The sequence below is a fragment of the Silurus aristotelis genome (assembly GCF_946808225.1).
Source record: "Silurus aristotelis genome assembly, chromosome: 2".
Classification (NCBI taxonomy): domain Eukaryota; kingdom Metazoa; phylum Chordata; class Actinopteri; order Siluriformes; family Siluridae; genus Silurus; species Silurus aristotelis.
In genome coordinates, this window is record NC_139575.1 from 28,867,377 (window position 1) to 28,888,108 (window position 20,732).

Genomic DNA, 20,732 nt, shown 5'->3' on the forward strand with positions numbered 1-20,732 from the left:
TTAAATAAAAAGATTATGCAAAGTTAGAAGACATCAATGGATTTCTCTGCTCTGCCATTGTGGGAGGGCTATAGGTGGAGCATAAGTGAGGGCTTTGTGGTTCCATGCAACGACTAAAAACTGCAAAAGGCAGTAAACATACTGTATTTCAGAACATTGAATCAAGTGTCATACCTTATTAAGCCATTCAACCTTCTCAACATCTGGGAAATTGACCTGTGGGATAAAGGGGAGAAAAGAAAATGTGAAATATCCATACCATATTGCATTAACAGCACCAGAAAAGGTAGTGTACAAGGAAGTGGCTTTAGAAAAACAAAAAAGCTTTTTCATAACCGCTTTAGCTCTAATCTTTCATTACTATAACAACAGGCATGCCTTTTATGGATATAACAGCAGCCATTTTCCTCGATCTGCTCAAAAAGAATTTCACCCGCCCTCAAAAGAAACACATGCCAGGTCATTTGGGAAATGGACAACATGAACTGCCTAAACAGGATCAATAAAATACACTAGAGATGGGGGCTGGGACACAGATACACTGACAGAGTGTGGGACAGAAAGCTAGGAGGTGGTTTAGTTGCTCAAAACATGGGTAATTACAGAGTAAACATTGTTAACAAACAATGCTGGAGGATTATTATATAATACGCAATGTTGCCCATCACTTCATAAACAAAGCTTTAAGAAGTATTTAGATTTAGTTAAAATTTTTGTAGAAACAAGCATGTGAAGAAACAAGCATGTGAAATATTATGGACTATTACTGTACTAAAGTCGACTGTTTTTTTTCCCTAAATGCTTCTTTAATACAGTTTTAGGTGTAGGTGAGCACGCATGGTTTATTCTAAACAAAGTAAAAGTCGGCTTTATTTACATTTTTAACACATTTCATGATAAACACGAAGCAATTCTTCCAGGAAACCGGAGAGCAACATGCCTTAAGGCAAAGAAAAATTATATATTGCTTGCGGCTCCTCGTGTACATAACGGTTAAGGTTGCATTGCAAAAAAAATGAAGTGGATTGTGATACGTTACAAACTGGCGCAAAAGTATGTCGCAATACTTCTTTTGTTTTGTTTTTCTCGGCTTTATTTCGCTTTCTTACCCAGACAGGTAGGTCTTTTCGGCTTTTGTACACGCTGGCGGATGTTTCATGCTCTTCGTTGAGAAGCTGTATGGCGGACCTCAACCTCGCCTCTTTGGCTTCTCGAGTGTGTTTCCATCCCGAGTAGAGCGCGAGCCCACACACCACCAAACTGCTGCTCACTCGGTAATACCCCGCCAGGTAAACGGGCAGCAAAGCTGTCAGGCATTTCCCAAAAGTCCATAAAATACCCATCGCATCAATCCCCTTGGCTTTAGGGACTGGGTTCTGGTTCTCTCCTGGTTCACTTAGGTCCTCCTTTGCTAAAGAGCTTGGCTCTGTATCTTTCTGTGACATCTTTGCACAATTTGTAAACAGTTAATTTAAATCACAAACAGCAACCAATACAATAAAACTATTTACAGCTTAAATTCTGCATCCGAGTTGGTTCCAGGTTCTAGCTGCACCAGGTTCAAGCGGTAATAATAATATAAAAAAAAAAAAAAAGAGCGTCGCAGTGCGGATCTCAGGGAGTCGTGACTCAGCTCGAAAGCTTGGGATTTTTCCCCTCCTCACTCTGTAACGTTGCCTGAAATGAGCTCGTGCGCCACATGCCCCTCTATCTGCCTACTGCTGGTCTCAAGGCAGAAGTTTCGAGTGATGGAAACGCCCAAAAAGTTGCAGTGTGTACACTATATATACACACACACACACACACACATACACAGATTCGAATCTGAATATATTTTCTTAATATTTACCTTCTAGCAAAACAGCAGACGTCTTTCTGCAACGTAACTATTTGGGACCTACTATAAGTGTTGTTTATTTTGACATCATAAAAAGATATTTTCTAGAGTGATTGGTCCAGTTATGAGCTCTAGAATAACACTACAGACTATAATATTGCATATCTTTAGTATGTCAAAAACAAAAAGGCCTACATTATGTGTTAATGTTTTGTGTATTGTGTTGCTGCTACTTTGAAGCAGGAAGTGGGAGTTGAGTGCCATAAGTGATGATATGATGCAGTTCAGGGTTATGTGTGGTAGATTTTATTTAATTTTTTTACTATTGGCACTTTACTGCACAGTGAAATTCTCTCTTCACATATCAGGGCAGGGTCTGCCATGATACAGTGCCCCTCAAGGGCATTGCTCAAGGGCCCTAAAAGTGGCAGCTTGGCAATACTGGGGCTTGAAATCTCGATCATCTTATAAGTAACCTAGCACCTCAACTGAGCTACCACCTACCTAGTATTAAGGGTTAAGCATTGCAAAGATGGCTGCTGCAAATGTGCATTTCCAGATTTTTTTCCTGCCTTGCCTGGTGAGCCATCTTGCCATTTAGCACTTGGCTCCGGATCTTTGAAAATTATCTGAGTCACTGATGCTACAGAGGATGCCTGGCCAGACAAAAAAAAGAACTGTACTACTTCACAGAGGATGCATTGGTGCATTGAAACCATAACTTTTAATTCTGTTCTATTCTGATGTAGAAGAGGAGGTCATGCTTTTGCTGTGTGGATTGTAGGCAAACTTAGCTAATGCCATAAACTGTTTTCACTGCAACATGCAGAAAGTGTAAAAAGATTGGACATTATGCAAAACTGTGCCAATCCTTGCAATCAAATATGAGCAAGGTCTGTGAAATCAACTTAACAGACATTACTTTACTGTAAACAAAATATTAAGCTTGTATTCCCAGCATTGCAAGCGCAGTGACTACATCTATTCAATTCAATTCAATTCATTTTTATTTGTATAGCGCTTTTAACAATGAACATTGTCTCAAAGCAGCTTTACACAGATAATGCGGTGATTAAAAATGAATATGTTCTTTATGAGTAAGTTTGTCCCTGATGAGCAAGCCGGTGGCGACTGGCGACTGTGGCAAGGAAAAACTCCCCGAGATGGCATAAGGAAGAAACCTTGAGAGGAACCAGACTCAAGAGGGAACCCATCCTCATCTGGGTTACACCGAATGTCCATTTGTGGCGGGTATACAATGTTGCGGGGTGCAGTGATGATGATCAAAAGCGAAGTGTATTTCTGAGTCAGTGTAGGAGACTGTTGACATCAGTGTAGGAGACTGTTGACATCCAATCCAGGCAGGCCTGGATGAAGTGGGAAGATCCACGGGGGGGAGAGGGGCAGGAACAGTGGTCACTGGAGCCTCAGGAGCATGTTTAACTCGACCGAGAGAGAGAGAGAGAGAGAGAGAGAGAGAGAGAGAGAGAGAGAGAGAAGAGGGTGACAGGAAGAGAAGGATATGGATTATTAAGTGTACCTATTGTTGCATGAGAGTTAAAGTCACTGTGCAGTTTGGACTCCGGCAAGACCCGCTATAGCAGCATAACTAAAAGGGAGAACCAGAAGGCAACACAGACATGAGGGATCTCTGGGATAAGAGACGGCCCACCACACCACCATCAACAAACCTGAGTGAACACGTGAATGTGAGGGGACGACAGCGTACAAATATCCCAGTTCACCAAACACTCTATATCAGTGTTCCCTCCAGATCTGAGCCTTTACCTGAGAAAAAATCTACTGATTAAAGGCTTGACTGAATAAATATGTTTTCAACCTCGACTTGAACACTGAGACTGTGTCTGAGTCCCGAACACTGATAGGAAGGCTGTTCCATAACTGCGGGGCTTTATAAGAGAAAGATCTGCCCCCTGCTGTAATCTTCATTATTGGAGGAACCAACAGATAGCCTGCACCTTTTGATCTAAGTAGGCGTGGAGGATCATACTGGTACAGAAGTTCACTCAGATACGGTGGTGCGAGACCATTAAGTGCTTTATATGTCAGTAGTAAAATTTTATAATCAATGCGAGATTTGATTGGGAGCCAGTGTAGACTGATTAATACAGGGGTGATGTGGTCATATTTCCTAGATCTAGTGAGGACTCTACTCTACGTCTACTTCTGACTCACCAACTTGTGTGATGGATTTGTTGGTTGACACTGGGTCCTCAGTATCTGCTTCACATTTCTAACGCTTGCCATTTAGGGAACATATCGCTTTCGCAACCCATACTTACTTGTGACATATTCAAAAACTCACAATATTGTTCATGGGTGTTTTCAGCTTAAGTTTCCCTTACATGACCACTCAGTCCTGGGCAAATACATGTATAATAAATATATATCTATATTTATATACATAAATATATAATGTCTGCATTGTATGTTGGGATCAAAAACAATCCAACACTGGCTTCTAATGAGATTCCTGTAGCTACTTCCACTGTGCGAGTCTTTCAGTGCATTGCACATTTTTCTTGCCCTAATAATCCCCACTATCTTTTAGTAGGACTACCCCTAGGTGGACTTCAAACCAAATATGGTGTGTAAATGTTTGGTGGGAAACATTGAGACAGGGTGTCAGATTCACCTTCAATTCAATTCATTTTTATTTGTATAGCGTTTTTAACAATGCATATTGTCTCAATGCAGATTTACAGAGATAAAGCGGTTATAAAGTTGTATAAAAGAATGTATAAGTTCAGCGCCTATAAGTTTGTTTCATATAATTGTTATAAAAGGTTTATCCCTGATGAATAACTTGTACTTCCTCCTTAACCTGCTGTGAGCTCTCTAGCCTCAGTGAGGACCTGGAAATTTGGAGAAAGATTAGGGTGTGTAAGCACTAGTAGTTGTTTAATGCCATTATCAATTACTAAAAGGAGCCCTGACACTCCAGTGACCAGTCCCATTTTTCTTTATGTGGTTCAAAGGAACTGCAAAATCAGTAAAATCGTAAATGAATTTATGATTCCAGGCTAAAAAACTCAGGATGCATTGGAGTGCTTTTAAGGCAGTTGGCACTGGGTAGTCTATCAATATTTAGTTTTTTGTGCCGTCAACACTGCGGCAAAAAAGTATATGTGCTGCCTGTGTCAACGATGTCCTGACATATTAGAGATCTTGCACAAAATGAGGACTCACTGAGATGGTATGCATGGCTTTTTGGGTATGCATGGGCTGGCTTATAGTATACTTACCACTCGGGGGGTAAAACACTTGCATAAGGCCTATCATGTGGAGATATAAGGTGAAACTGATAATTAAACTGGGGAATGTAGTCTGCAAAATGTAGGGGTTCTGATTTGCTTAACCTTTTTTATCTGTTTTTTCCTTTTAAGTTTTTCTGATGCCTGCTTGAAAGAATCTTGCTGCAACTTCAAAATAGCCTCTGCCTCTCTTAAAGCAACTGAGTGCTGTTGATAGTTTATTGGTAATCATCTATTGTTTCAACCAGTGGCAGGCCATGCATTTGGTACCTGGGCCTTCAGTGGGGACTTACCCGAATGAATCCACCTCTTAATACCACCACACGTGGCGTTACAGAGAGAGAGGCATTTTGCATTTTTTTGAGGCCATTTTACTAAACCAAGCTCCAAACCTCTACACTACAACTGCAACTGTGCCACCCACATTATCTGGAGCAGTTCAGGATCAATATTTGTCTAATAACATGACAAAAACATAAACATTTTTATAAAATACAACCTACTCACCAGAGATGCACAGTCATAATTTGCAACGCTCCTCAGAGGCTTACAGCCCCTTCCTGGGCTGAGAAAAGCTAGCTAGCTTCGGGGTTGGCCAACCTCCTCACAATGTCTAGCTTTTCTTCAAAATGTATTTTTAAATATGTCTGAAACCAAATCAATTTCTCTTTCTCAGTAGGCATAAAAAAAAAACCTAACTCCGGTGTATTCATGTGTGCAGAGCGCATTAGACGTGTTTTGCATGTCGATCAGGAACTTCCCACTTCGTCCAGGCCTGCCTCTGGATAGTGTCTTCTTTGATTGGAGGCCACTCTGTGCAGCCGGAGACAGTTTCTCATCAACGCCTTGGGTGGTTCCATGAAATTCCGGTGTAAGAAAAGGAGCTTTGAGGATGGATTTGTACTGTAGTTAATGTCAATAGTCTGCTACACTGACTCAGGACTACAGTTTGCTTCTGATCACCATCACTGTACCCCGCAACATAGTTTATTTGCAATAAATGGACATTCGGTGCAACCCAGGTTCCTTTTAAAGTTATTGAGTCTGGTTCCTCTCAAGGTTTCTTCCTTATGCCATCTCAGGAAGTTTTTCCTTGCCACACTTGCCATGCTCCTTGCTCATTAGGGACAAACTTACACTTATAAAGAACATCTTTTCATTTTTATCACCATATAATCTGTCTAAAGCTACTTTAAAACAATGTTCATTATTAAAAAGCACTATACAAATAAAAATTTATTGAATTGAATTGAGAGTTTCCCTCTGACCAACCAATCAGAGGACGGAAAAATGCTGACGCTATTCTAGGCAAGATAGCTGGCCCTGTGAGGCGAATTTGAAATCTGATTGGTTAAAGAAACAGAGCTAATTCTTAAGGAGACTATGGTCAAAACGCCAGCAGTATTGGCTTTGGGCAGATAAGATTGACATGGCAGCACATAGAGGCTGAAATCTAATTGGACAAAAAAGCTAACATACACATACACGTACTGGAAGCAGTGCAGCCAAGATAAACGCTACGAAATGAGAATAAACTATTGGGAATAAAGTAATACAATTTCATGGAACAAATATTAGATTAGATTAGGTTGTAAATGTAGGTCAGTGATTCTGATAGCGTTTAGGCTATCAAGGCTTTGCTGGCCCTGACCGCCCACCACTGGTTTCAACCTGTGCTTTTATAAAAACATCTACCTGATCAACCTAAGTTTGCAGTATTTGTAAGGTAAATACATCAGTGTTACATTGACTGACATTAGATTCATTATTATTATTATGGTGGTGGATTTCCATAGACACAAACTCACTTCACTATTACCAGCGAACATTCAGGGAAAGGACATTGTGAGAGTGAACTCTTACAAATGCCTGGGTGTTCATCTGAACAGCAAACTGGACTAGACAGATAATACTGAGGCAACTTACAAGAGAGGACTGAGAAGACTCTTTCTGCTGAGAAGAGTAAGGTCTTTTGGAGTGCATGGAAAGCTGTTGAAGACCTTTTTTGACTTTGTGGTGGCCTCAGCCATATACTATGGTGTGATCTGCTGGTGCAGCAGCATCTCTACTGCAAACAGGAAGAGACTGGACAAGCTGATCAGTAAGGCCAGCTCAGTCCTGGGTATTTGCCTGGACACTGTAAAGGAGGTGGGAGAAATTAGGATGGTCGCTAAACTATTATCATTTGCTGGAGAACGACTCTCACCACCTGTATCTATGAGCAGCTTCTTCAGTGACAGACTGTTACATCCTAAGTGTCTGAAGAAGCGATACAGATTCAGTTATTTTCTCCCTGCCGCTATTCAACTATACATTCAGAGCTGCTCCCACTAAACCAGTCACCATAATACACACTGTTATTGTGCAATAACTGTGCGATATCGCTAATAAAAAAAAATATGTTTGTAACTATCCACTATTGGTGGGGTTTTTTTTGTATTTATACACTGTGATGTATATATATGTATTATGTCTATACTTTTTATATATTTGCACATTTCTTTTCTCTGTTGCTGTAACACAGAAATTTCCCCACTGTGGGATGAATAAAGGTATATTTTATGGTGATATAATTAAGGTAAGTAAGGTATAATTATGATGGAACAAATATGGAATTACGTAGTCAACAAAAATGTGCAAAATAACCAATAATATATTTTATATTTTCGATTCATCATAGTTGTACCAATTTTGCACACTTTTGGCAATCTCTCACTTAACTTCATGAGGTAGTCACCTGGAATGGTTTTCCAACAATCTTGATGATGTTCCAGGGACAGGTTTGGTCCGATCCAACAGATGAGCTGCTGTAGCTCAAATTGCTAACAGTTAATGCTGTTAATGCTTGATGGGTCAGGACGGTTTTGGTGGCAAAAAGGGTACCAACACAATATTAGGCAGGTGGCCATAAAGTTACGCCTGGTTGGTGTATGTCTGTCTAATTCAAGAAGCATTTTTGTTTAGTTTGTGGGGCTGGTAACTCTAATAATGGTGTCCTCTGCTGCAGTGGTAGCTCTTAGGCTTCCTTTCCTTGGATGGTCCTCATAAGAGGCTGTTCCACCATTGTGTTTGATCGTTTTGGAGACTACACTAGGGGATACATATGAAGTTCTCAAAACAAACAGACTAAACCAATCGTCTGATTGCTGCATGGAGTCGTCACTCAGGGTCCACAATATTAAAACTGTGTCTGTTCCCTGAGTGAAACCAAAATATAGACATTCCCAGAATGTTTGTTTAAGTAACCTAATTACCATTAAAATAGTTAAGAGTGAATTGTACAACCAGCGCCTCTAATTTTATAATAGGATTGTCAAAAGTACTGATTATAAACTAAATGATGACAGATCAGGAGTTTAATGTACAATGTTTAACAGAAACAGATTAAACCAAACAAATATCTAACATTAAATTAAGTTAGTCCTCCTGGGTATAGTATTATACACCAGCCCCATATAATGGGACAGGAGGCGTTGTCACAATTATTTATAACCCTAACTCTGACCCTAACACTGACCCTAACCCTTCGCAAGAAATTAAAAATTTCTCTACACCAACATAACATACAGTATGTATCTTCCAAAAACAAGTCTTCTCAGTCAATTCCATTAATTACTATTTATAGACCCAGGGTCCTTCTAATTTATTTCCTTTGAGAATTTGCAGAATAAATTTCAAAACTAGCTCTAAGTCTAAGTATTAATTTTGATAATAAGGAAGACCATTCTAGATTCAGTAGGAATAAATCAGAATGTCATAGGACCCACTCTTGATTTAATACTTACATATGGATTAACTCATTAACTCATCTCCTTTAAAAATCTGCCTCAGTCATAGCATATGTAGCTTGTTACGGTACCCTGTTAAACCTACATTCACGTCAGCTACTGCAGCAAGTTTTATCAACAATCTCCCAGAGTTATCAACATTGATTGGATCATCGTCTGACCCCGCAAAGCTCAGCTTGGCTACTAAATGTTTAGAATCAATGTTTTTGGTACACTCTAGATGACGTAGCTCCCCTTAAAATTTAATTGATTAGAGAGAGAGAGAAAAAAAGCGCCGTGCTTTAATGATCATACACGCACCTTAAAATAGAAATTAGGAACTTAGAAACGTAAAAAATTAGAACGTAAATGGTGTCAAACTCATTTGACAGTATTTCAAATAACATGGAGGGAGAGCCTCCGGAGCTATAGAAAAGCTCTTAGTACTGCTAGATTTGCATTTTTTTTACTCTCATAAAAGATAACAAGTACTGTGCATTCAGAAAGTATTCACAGCGCTTCACTTTTTCCACATTCAGTCATGTTACAGGAATAAATTAATTATTTTCTTCAAAATTCTACAAACAATACCCCATAATGACAATGTGACAAAAGTTTGTTTGAATTTTTTTTTATAATGTATTACAAATGAAAATGAAAAAAATCATATGTACATACTGTAAGTTTTCACAGCCATGACACTTAAAATTGAGCTCAGGTGCATCCTGTTTTTACTAATGATCCTTCAGTTGCTTATACAACTTGACTGGAGTCCACCTGTGATAAAGTTACTCGATTGGACATGAATTGGAAAGGCACACACCTGTCTGTATAAGGTCCCACAGTTAACAGTGCATGTCAGAGCACAAACCAAGCCATGAAGTCTAAGAAATTATCTGTAGACAGGACTGTATCGAGGCACAGATCTGGGGAAGGGTACCGAAAAATTTCCCTCTCTACCTCAGATCCATTGATGTAGACTGGGAAGAGTTTCCTGCTGTTAGATTTCCGAAAGTCCACAATGAGCTCTTTAGTCTTATGGCATATTGTTTGTAGAATTGTTAGAAAAATAATGAATTTTATCCATTTTGGAATAAGGCTGTAACATAACAAAATGTGGAAAAAGTGAAGCGTTGTAAATACATTCCAGATGCACTGTATAATCCGAGATTTGTATTCAGTACTGTGGCAACATTAACTAGGAAAGCACTAACATCCACAACATTAATAGAGAGTGATGATTTCATGAACCTTTTCAATTATAAAACTGAAAATATTAGGCAAAAAATCCAGACTATTAATTTAATTCAAACAATTTTATAAATAACTCTGTAGATACCACTATAATTATAACAGACTAGCTGAAAGTACCCGTGCTTCGCTACGGAAGGCAGAACGCTAAGCAATATGGCAATAAGCAGTAAGCACTGAGCAGGACTGGATGATCAGAGATCAGAACGTAACGTCAACAAATAACGTACTACCCCTTTGTAGTACCGATACAGGGCAAACTACTTTGAAAATAATTTTTATTGTGCATCTAACATCTAATAAGAAACAATGTGGTAAGTTTCATTAGGATCCGTACTGTTATTTCGAAGAGTTTACAATGCGTGAGAAATCGCGTTTTTCACGAGTTAGCCGCGATCCAGGCCGAATTTTTCAAAACCCTTTTCTTAGTGAGCACCTAAGACCCAAGAGGAAGGTATGTTCCAAATTTTATTGCAATCCGTGCAGTGGTTTTTGAGATTTTGTGATGAATGAGTGAGTCAGTCAGTGGTATTTGAGCTTTATATATATATATATATATATATATATATATATATATATATATATATATATATATATATATATATATATATATATATATATATATGATAATCAACTACAAAGTTGCGCCTTGTCGGTTGTCCAACTATTGGCCGATATCAAACCTCCCTTTCTTCAAGATCCTAGAAAAGGTTCTAGCACAGCGGTTTTGCTCACACCTACAAAGGAATAACATTAATAAAATGTATCAGTCAGGACTTAAGCCTCATCATAGCTCAGAGACAGCACTGGTTAAAGTGGTAAATTACCAGCTACTGACCTCTGATCAGGGTTGTGATTGTTGCTTGTGTTTCTCGATCTTTGTGCAGCTTTTGACACCTATTGACATCTACTGATCATAAAATTTTCCGTGCTGGACTAGAAAATGTTGTAGTAAAGGGAATAGCTCTCTCCTGGTTTAGGTCTATTTCACTGATTGTTTGTAGTTGTTTATGTAAATGGTGAGTATTCCACACTCAGTGAGGAAAGATTTGGTGTTCCGCAAGGATATGACTTAGGCCCATTGCTTTTTTTTTTTTTATATTTGCTACCTTTGGGTGAAATTATTTGTAAACATGTATTTATCTTCCATTGCAATGCCAATTTTTTTTTTTTTGCCATACTGGGGCTTGAACCCCTGTTCTTCTGAGCAGTAAACCACTGAGCTACAATTTCCCTGGTGCCAAGACCACCAGGCTGCTCCAATCACTGTGGCATTTTTTGATTACATTGATTACTCCCATTTCAAGCATAGCCTCGAGTTGATCATAAAACCACTTTTTTCAGCTATGGGAGACTGTGTACAACCACACCTGGAGGAGTCTCAATGTGCTGCTTCTGTGAGGTTCTTGCAACCAGGTAAAGGTGGGAAAAAACATTGGAAAATTCCTATTGCAACCTGTGCAATCTGGAACAGTGAGGGGTAGTATCCACAGAAGAGGAGGGTGAATTGGGCCACACTTTCTAAGGCCCCTCTCTAAAATCACATTTACCAGGATCTGCCTTTTTCCATGGATTCAGGAAAGGGTGGGCAGGATACAAATTATTTTCCTTTTACTTTCTTCTTCTTCTATCTAGGATGTTTTTTGTAGCCAAAAGAATCAGAAATTTTAGAAATTTGGCACACTGAGTATGATGAAGGACCAAGTGCTGCCAATGCTTCACCATCATTTGATTGAATTTTAGAAGTATTGCTTTAGAGGTATATGCTGTTTCATAATGTAACTGTGGGGCTTTGAAAGAGAAAGCTCTGCCCCTGCTGTAGACTTCATTATTGAAGTTACCAACAAATGTTATGCACCCATTTGCCGCAGTAACTACATTTTCATTTAGGAACTGCGCCACTAGCCCTTTCAGTGCCTCAGTATTTTATAATCAGTGTCAGATTTGAATGGGAGCCAGTGTAGATTGAAAAAGACAAGGGTGATGTGATCATATTTCACTGTTCTGGTCAGGACTCTTGCTGCTGCATTCTGGACTAACTGCATCTTATTTATGCAATTACTAGAACATTCAGACAGTGTGGCATTACAATAATCCAACAAAGAGGTAAAAAATATATAATTTGCACATTTTAAGACAGAAGCCCATCCTTAGATACTCTGTAATTAGAAAGCTTACTTCTGGGTGCATGTGTTCTTAATAAAATAATACTTATTCCTAATAATCCTTTATAAATAATCCTAATACTTCTGTCATAGAATACTTATTCCTAATAATCCTTTATAAATAATCCTAATACTTCTGTCATAGAATTAGCAGAATGAAGTTAATAAGCATCTACTGTGGAATTTTCTTTTACACATTCTTAAACATTATCAAGTTATTATGTCCCTCCTACACCTGGCTTTGCTGAAACATTCAACTAGCAACTAACTTATCATTAGCATAACAATAGTAGTATAGTAATATAGTATTAGTTACTATTGTTCTGTTCGAATAGGGCAAGCTGATTTTGATCAGTAAAATGAGACCTGAGCCAGGAGAAAGCCTTTCTCTTAAGTCCAACATTTTTTAGTCTATCAAGGAGAACACTAGGATCACCTTAGTGTCAAAAGCAGCACTTAAGAGCTGCATAACAAGCAAGGAGACACAGCTCAAGTCATTTATCACTTTAACCAGTGCTGTCTCTGTGCTATGATGATGCCTGGATCCTGACTGATACATTTCATGAATGTTATTTCTATGTAAGCATGTGCTTAAAAACTGTGCTACAACCTTTTCTAGGATCTTGGAGATAAAGAGTCTGATATTGGCCTATAGTAGTATACCTTTCTGAAGCAATCTTTAAAAAACATAAGTATCTCCAGGACCATGTGCTGAATGTGCCCAAGAAGTTTTGGGATTGAATCACCTTGTGGGCTAGAACTGTAACAAATGTTTTTTATTATTCCAATATATCATTTGAAGAATTTGTGCTAAATGCAGTTATTTTTCCTGTAATTTACTGGGATATGCTAACATGAAACTCTGAAATTCATGTGTACTTCCTGTCGACTATTTTGTATTTGTTCAAAATCTGTTTATTCACTACTCACTGCCACTGCAGGGCCCTCTATTCAGGCCATTCCCCCTCAATTGCTCAGTTTATAATTGTGATAACTAAGTCACTCTGGATAAGGGCTAAATGCTAAATGTCATAAATGTAAATCAATACCAAATTATGCATACCTTATGTATTTAACCTGTATTTGAAGAACCACCCAAATTTTACCTTTCAAATGGATATTCTCTAATGTAAAACAGTACCAGGATCACTCATCAGATTGGCCTGATTCAAGATGATCAGGATCACTTGTTTTTTAGAAGAAACCTTCAATGGTTGACTCTTTCAAAATGATTTGTTAAACATGCAGTTGTACAGAGACCATTTGCCAGGGGGTCTTGGTATAAGTAGCTTTTTTCCTGCAAGTAAAAGGAAATTTGGTCTTTTGAGTAGGGATGTAATTTCAATAATCTAGTTGGAATTTCTGTGCATATCAGGAAAAGATAAATGATTTGCAATCTGACTGATTTTCTCACATAAAATTAGATATTAAACTGAACTGGGAACCACTGTGGCTACTAGCCTTCAATTCATATAGCCACTGCTGTGAAACCACTGTTTTCTAGCGCTTCACAACTATAGTGGCGTCGTTCAAATAATGAGGCAGAAATTAAAATCGGATTCATGTAGTTTTCTACATATAGCAGTGGCTATATGAATTGAAGGCTAGTAGCCACAGTGGCAGCTCACAAACATACATTTTAACAATTAAAAAAAATTTAAAGACATGTAGAACAAAACACTATTTACTCTAAACTGTACTATTAACTTCAAAATGACTATTAAAAGTACATTATGAATCATGTTTTTTATGTGGCCCAGGATGACTCTATGGCCATGCACTGGTAGATCAGTCAAATATAAACTCAGATCTGTCACCAAGTCCCCATTGTGTGTAGTCATCAAGAAGTTTTCCAATAACTACAGATTTAATAATAACTAAGACTGAAATAATGGAAAAATATGTGCATTAACTACACTTTGACAGTATGTGTAAGGAAATGCAAAAAAAAAAATATATATATAAATTAATCAACTTTCCTCTGGCTTGGTTCAGTTTGGCCCTAATTATAAAAACATCCTAAACAATTGTGCACTTACAAGTTTGTGGTAACAGCCTGGAGAAGGCTGACACTTGCCTGTGAGGTGTCCATATATTTTTGTACATTAAGTATAGTATAGTGGTTAAGTAAACAATCATTTAAATAAATACCACTGATAAACTTAATACCACTGATAAACGGAAGCCAGCAACCGAAGAAAAAAACAAAAAACAGTATAAACGGACCAAAAACAGAATTTTTTGAGGTTGATCCTTTATTCCGTTTGTGCAAAAAGATCAAGTTTGACACCTCACAGAGAAAATCAACAGCTGGCCAAAGCAAAGAGTCAACTGAAAATTATTTTTAAAAAGCCAATGCTTAACTGACAAAAGTCTATGTTGTCCATTCAAAATGTAAAAATATGTGCATTTCGCACAAACCCTGAAATAGCTTATGGTCTCTCTGTCAAAACAACTATATGGAACAAAAGAAGCCGGTCAAGTTTACTAATGAAGTCTATTTAATAAAAAAAATAATAATAGCTTTGGGTTTCCACAAATTGCTGGTGTTAGGCATTTCTGCAATGTCCACAAAGAAACTATTTATGTAAATACTGTATAAAGTACTTCTTTTGTAAAACTGCACCATAGCTTTGGGTGTGAGAAATGTGTTTGCAAATAAAAGGAATTATTGCTTCTATTTGGGTTTGCATTAATGCGGCATGGTGGTGATCCTCATACTCTGACTGGCGATAGGGTATGACACCATCGGTGTGGTGGCATGACTCATGGTGATGCCGGGCAATGGCTGTGCCATTGAGACAGCAACAGGGGCCACAGAGGCTGCCACAGATGCCATGGAAACAGGTGGTGCCATTCCTTGTGCAATGGTCTGGGCGAGGGCAGCCGAGAGTGGAGCGATCTCAGGGTTCAGATGGGGTGGAGGAGGGGGTGCAGCAGGTGGGGGTGCAGCGTTTGCTGGGGGAGCGCCGGTAGGGGCACCAGCAGGTGCCACCAGGTCCTGCTGGGTGACAGCACGTGGCTGCAGTCCTGCGCTGCTCAAAGTCGTGCGAGTCTGTGCAATGCCGTGGTTGTAGGAACTGACTGAACCAACTGGTGGGGCTAGATTTTGTTCTGATGGTGTGGGTGTTGAGGACAGTGTCATGACCTTTGCCTGGCTGCGGAACTGAGCATTTTGCTCCAGCAAAACTTCATTGGTAGCCATTAAGTTGGAGACCTAAAAAAAAAAAAGATTACAATAAGTCATGGCTACTTTTATACACATACACTATATTGACAAAAGTTTGTAAACACCATGTGATTTGTGTTGTCATGGTGCTGCTGGAACAAGTTTGTGGCTCCTGGTTCAGAAAATGTAATACTACTACAATCAAAGTCATCCTATACAATTGTGTGGCTCGAACTTTGTGGAAACGGTTTGGGAAAGAACCACACATGGCTTGAAAAGTCAGTTTTCTCACTACTTTTATTCCAACAGTAAGAAATACCATATTTAAAAAACAAATTCCCTCCACAATATTCCAATCAATCTTTAAGTGTGGTTTTATACATTTAAGTCACATTCTGTGTGCATTGTCATTACTCTTAATTATGCTGATGCGTCTATTACACTGTTCATACAATATGGGTGGCTTGCATATGCATAGTTGGGAGTGTGCAGAAATTTTATCAACTCAACAGGCATAAGCAAAACTTCTCATTATATTCAAGCATGGAAACTTCAATACAGAGTTTACACATAAAACATTGACAATGTTCCAGCATTAAAAAAACAAAACACTTCTGATGTTAGGCTATATACAATTTAATAACATTCTACTCTGCATAATCACACCAGTATCTGTTGTGATAGGTTGGCTATTTTGGAGAGCTAAGATTAAATAACTTCTTGTTTATTTGGTGATCAAAATGCTGTTTGAGTTTTTTGCCTATTATCCCTTCCATTAGTAGGCTAGTATTGCTTAGTAATATAATTAATTCAGCAAAACGTTCATCTGTATGACAGAAATTAAAGCCATGCCATATATATATATATATATATATATATATATATATATATATATATATATATATATATATATATATATATATATATATATATATATATAATTTTATTTCCTGCTTTGCATTATGTTGGTGGAGATAACTTGGACAAAAAAGCAATGTTATAAGTGACTTGACAGATACAGTTCTAATTAAATTGTTTTTTGTTTTTTTCCCCTCATCTCTCTAAACAGAGAAATATAGATAAAAGTAGGAAACAAAAATTATATATTCGGGACACTTATAATATTTAGGACAATCATTTTATAGGGAGAGTTCTCCGAAAAAATCTAATGTTTTACTAAAATTTGCAAGTTTTTCGCAAAAGAATTTGCATGCACTATTAAATCAAAACTAAACCCAGGAGCTGAATAAAGTAGGGGGACTAGAAGTAGTGCAATTAATTGTTGGGATTATTACTACATTACTAATTTCCATACATTCAAGGAAATTCCATGTCCAAATATCTTTTTATGCTAGCATGTTGTCAGTACTGATGGTACTCCTGTTCAATGCAGACATTCTTGCATAAATTGCAATAATTGTTGATTCACAAATCCATAAATCCAGATAATTTGCTCATGTTTTTTCGAAACAGTAGTCATGACTAACAAAATGTGTAAGAGCTACAGTAAAAGTATGGGCACTAATGTATTGTATGTAATGTAATGTATAATGTACATTACATGAATCCATACTTATGAGTATGAATGTTTAGCACTGTCCTAATTTGTATTACATAGGACACCATGTAATAATATAAAACACAGTCTTGGGAGAATTTTAGATGAATATATCTTGAACATTCGTATTGGTATGTTTAAAAATCATAAGACTAATATTTCCCAAGCCCAGTCCTTGATTTCCCCTGCACACCAGACTATTTCTTGCTAAAGCATACATGTGTCTAATCATCTAATTTACTGGAAAAAGTTAAATTGATAGAATAGAATAGAATGGAATAGAAAAGAATGAAATAGAATAGAATAGAATAACCTTTATTTGTCACATATACATTACAGCACAGTGAAATTTGTTCTTCGTATATCCCAGTTTTGCTTGGAAGCTGGGGTTAGAGCGCAGGGTCAGCCATAATATGGTGCCCCTGGAGCACAGAGGGTTAAGGGCCTTTCTCAAGGGCCCACGAGTGGCAGCTTGGGGATACCGGGGTTTGAACCCCGACCTTCCGATCAGTAATCCAGCGCCTTAACCACTGGAGCTACCACTCCCCTATTGATTCCCCTGATTGATTAAAGCAAGGATTTTGCAGTTTAGGGTTTGGAATATCTGTATTCTAGCAGTATAATTTATGATCCATACCTGTTTCTTGAGCTCTTCTACTCGCTTCCTCAGCAAAGCATTTTCCTCTTCCAACAGGCGATACTCCAGAGGCCGGGTGGAAAGAGCAGCCTGCATCCCAAAGTCATAGTGCCCTGCTCCGGTCCCATCGGCCAGTCGCAACCCTTCCAATCGCCTTCTCTTTAGCTGAAGAGCTGCGTGTTCAACAGGGCTCTCCAGTGGACCAGGGTCAAACAGTCCATTCTCAAACAGTGATTCATATACAGAATACGGGCCCCTGTCATAGCGCCGTTGTCCAGCAGCCCCCAAGGACAGACAACTTCCCATGGAACCTCCTCCTCCAACACCACCACACAACCCCTGATCTCTGCACCCTCCAATGTTGGGGCTTCCCATTCCTATCAGACTCCCTCCATTTGCTCCAGCCAATCCTGATACCCCACCACAAGCCACACCTCCACTGTTTGCATTTACAATTCCACCCACTCCACTTGAAACACCAATCATCCCTGCTGCACTGAAGCGTGAAGCCTCATGATCATGGTCCTTCCGTACATGACGAAACTTGCACTTGTTTCCCCGCTGACATTCCCCTTTCAAAAAGTCTCTGCATATGGGTGCCTCACCACGATTCTGTGGCAGGTCCGTAAGTGACAAGCCCAAGCCTGCTGCCACTTTCCACCGAAGCCACAGTGGCAGCTCGCCCGTTTTTTTGTAATAGTCTTCATCTTCCTTAGAACCATGCACAAAGCGGCAGTTGGTGCGCACGCACTCTTTATTCTGGTGGTCATGACAGAAGACAAACTCATTTTTCTGCGCACCAAGGTCAGGCACTTCATTGAAGTCCGGGTGGCGGAAACGACAGCGCTTGCCACGCTTACACACATTTCTTAAGAAGTCACGGCAAACTCCATCTGATTGCGAGCCAGCATTGAAGCTGCCACTGGCTCCACTGCAGGTGTGGCCATTTCCCAGGGCACCGCAGCATCCCATTGTCCCAGAACCACTGTTCCCACCAGCTGAGCTTCCCCCAACTCCCCCTCGACCGTCTGAACCCCCAGTCAAAGCAGATCCACTGCCCACTTCCTCCCCTACTCCCGTGCCAGCACCCCCCCCACTGCCGCTTCCGCCACCACCTACCAGGTATGCACTATCCCGGTCAGGCATGGCACTTAGCACAATCAAAAAGATAGCCCCTGCTCATGTGTGGGCCAGAAATGGCAGGCCTAACAATGTTTAAGGCCTGATGATTTTTAAAGGGTACGCAGGTCGGACTTCCTTTACAATCTGTAAAAATCCAATGTGGAACCTGTAGAAAAACAGTATAGAACTTACTTAATAAAAGCCACAGGCAATATTTGACTGTGCTTACTGTTCCATAACAATTTTTTTTTTTTTTTTTTTTTTTTTTTTTTTTTACAGTTATTGCATTTGCTTGTAGTCCACAGTTCACAGCTATCAGCTTCAACATCAAAAAAGCTTATTGTGTTTTAAATTGTAGAATCATAACTACTTAACTAATAACTAATTAATGTTTAAATTACCAAGGTGACTAGATTAAGTCAAAATGAGCTTCAAATGAACATATTTTATATCGCATTCTGAATGCAACATTTGGGTTATTTACATGCACTACCAAAAAAGGTTAATTTTTGAACTCATTCAAAACAATTAATATTTTCAAAACAAAATAAAAAGAGTATAGTAAAGTCATATATTAAGCTGAACTAACCGCTTATCAAAAACACTTATCTGCACTGAGCATGTTCATGAGGAAAAAACCCAAAGAAAATATAAATATTTTTCACAACCAGAAGGTGAACTTGTCACGTCACCATTTGCAAACTCATGTTTTATATCGAATCCAACTTGTTACAAGTTTGTCAGGTGTTAAGTACCATTTTCTGACATTAAATAAAATAGAAAGGGTCATTTTTGTTCAAGATTATGTCGCTAACATTTTTGTAAATGGGTTTGACACATGAATTATTAGTAGTAGTATTATTACTGTTATTATTTTACTTTGCCCCCAGAATATATTGATGAACTTTAAACGGTCTAGTATAATAGTAGCATAATAATATACACAAGAATGTGACTTAGCCATGAGACCCATCTTATTTAAACGCATATAATCTCTTGCACCTAAAGGGGTTTCACATTTCCAAAATAACTAAATATGGAAACTAAATTGGTTTTCCAATTAACAATTAGTTCGTTTATTTAGAGTTTTGGCTCAGAATAGAAGAAACAAGTACTATTGTAGGATCGATCTCAATAATAGAGCTGTTGTTGTTTTATTGTTTCTAATGGGATCCTATATCGTAGTTTTAACCACATATGTAAAAATGTCAAATTTAATGTAACTTATTTTTAGGGATTTCAGAGTTAATTTTCGGGCTCTTCTGGTTTTAACTGAAATACAACTCGAAATCCAATGAAATTCACCTGTTTCATTTTAACTACCAGTGTCGTTGCAGACAGTATTATTAATCTATGAACAATTTATTTTCTAGTTTATTTTTTACAAAACTTAATAAAAACAAAGCTTTTTTCGTATTTTATAGCTTGTTGAGTAACAACGGCTTGAGTAACACGCCACAATGCCTTGCAAAATAGCTAGCAATATCTTAATAGCTGCTTATAAAAACGAGCTGCTAAGCAACATTAAACGATCACCTACCCAGCATATGAAGGGAGTTCATGCCACCTGACAGCAAGCCCATCTGGACAACTGTTTTTCACGAATCCAAATAAAGGGGTATTCGATTTGTTTTACACGCTGACAGTGACCAGGCTACAACTACCGCCTGATTCAATATAATGAATGTGTTCACACACAGGACTGACGATATATCTTCGCAGTTTCACAGCTTTACATTAAGTGTTATTTTCGGAACTTCGTACAGAATAGCATGTATACAGATCCCACGATCTGTGCAAAAAACTGATATGCCCAAATATGTAAACAATATGTCCTAGGTTGTAAAATGTTTGGATTATTCTTTCGCTTCCGCGCACAAAGATCACGTCATCAATGTGTTCAATCACGTGGCAAGCTCTTAAAAAACGCATTTCAAATCATTTGGAAGTT

At 38.5% G+C, this 20,732-nt stretch overlaps 2 protein-coding genes across 2 annotated transcripts in view; both read right to left on the bottom strand.

Moving 5' to 3' along the window:
* Positions 1-1,789, bottom strand: part of esyt1b (extended synaptotagmin-like protein 1b) — a 49,089-nt gene extending 47,300 nt beyond the window's left edge. Inside the window, exons 1-2 of the mRNA XM_083531398.1 lie at positions 1,110-1,789; positions 175-216 (exon numbers count right to left, since the gene is read on the bottom strand). Of these exons, the coding sequence (XP_083387524.1) occupies positions 175-216; positions 1,110-1,445 (378 nt within the window). The 5' untranslated portion in view covers positions 1,446-1,789. The remainder of the gene's footprint in view (positions 1-174; positions 217-1,109) is intronic.
* Positions 1,790-14,778: 12,989 nt separating this feature from the next.
* On the bottom strand, positions 14,779-20,702 carry zc3h10 (zinc finger CCCH-type containing 10). The gene is made up of 3 exons (XM_083533261.1): positions 20,322-20,702; positions 17,660-18,947; positions 14,779-15,512 (listed from the first exon to the last, which is right to left on the bottom strand). The coding sequence occupies exons 2-3, from the start codon at positions 18,803-18,805 to the stop codon at positions 14,988-14,990; spliced, it is 1,671 nt and encodes a 556-aa protein (XP_083389387.1). The 5' UTR covers positions 18,806-18,947; positions 20,322-20,702; the 3' UTR covers positions 14,779-14,987.
* Positions 20,703-20,732: the final 30 nt, after the last annotated feature.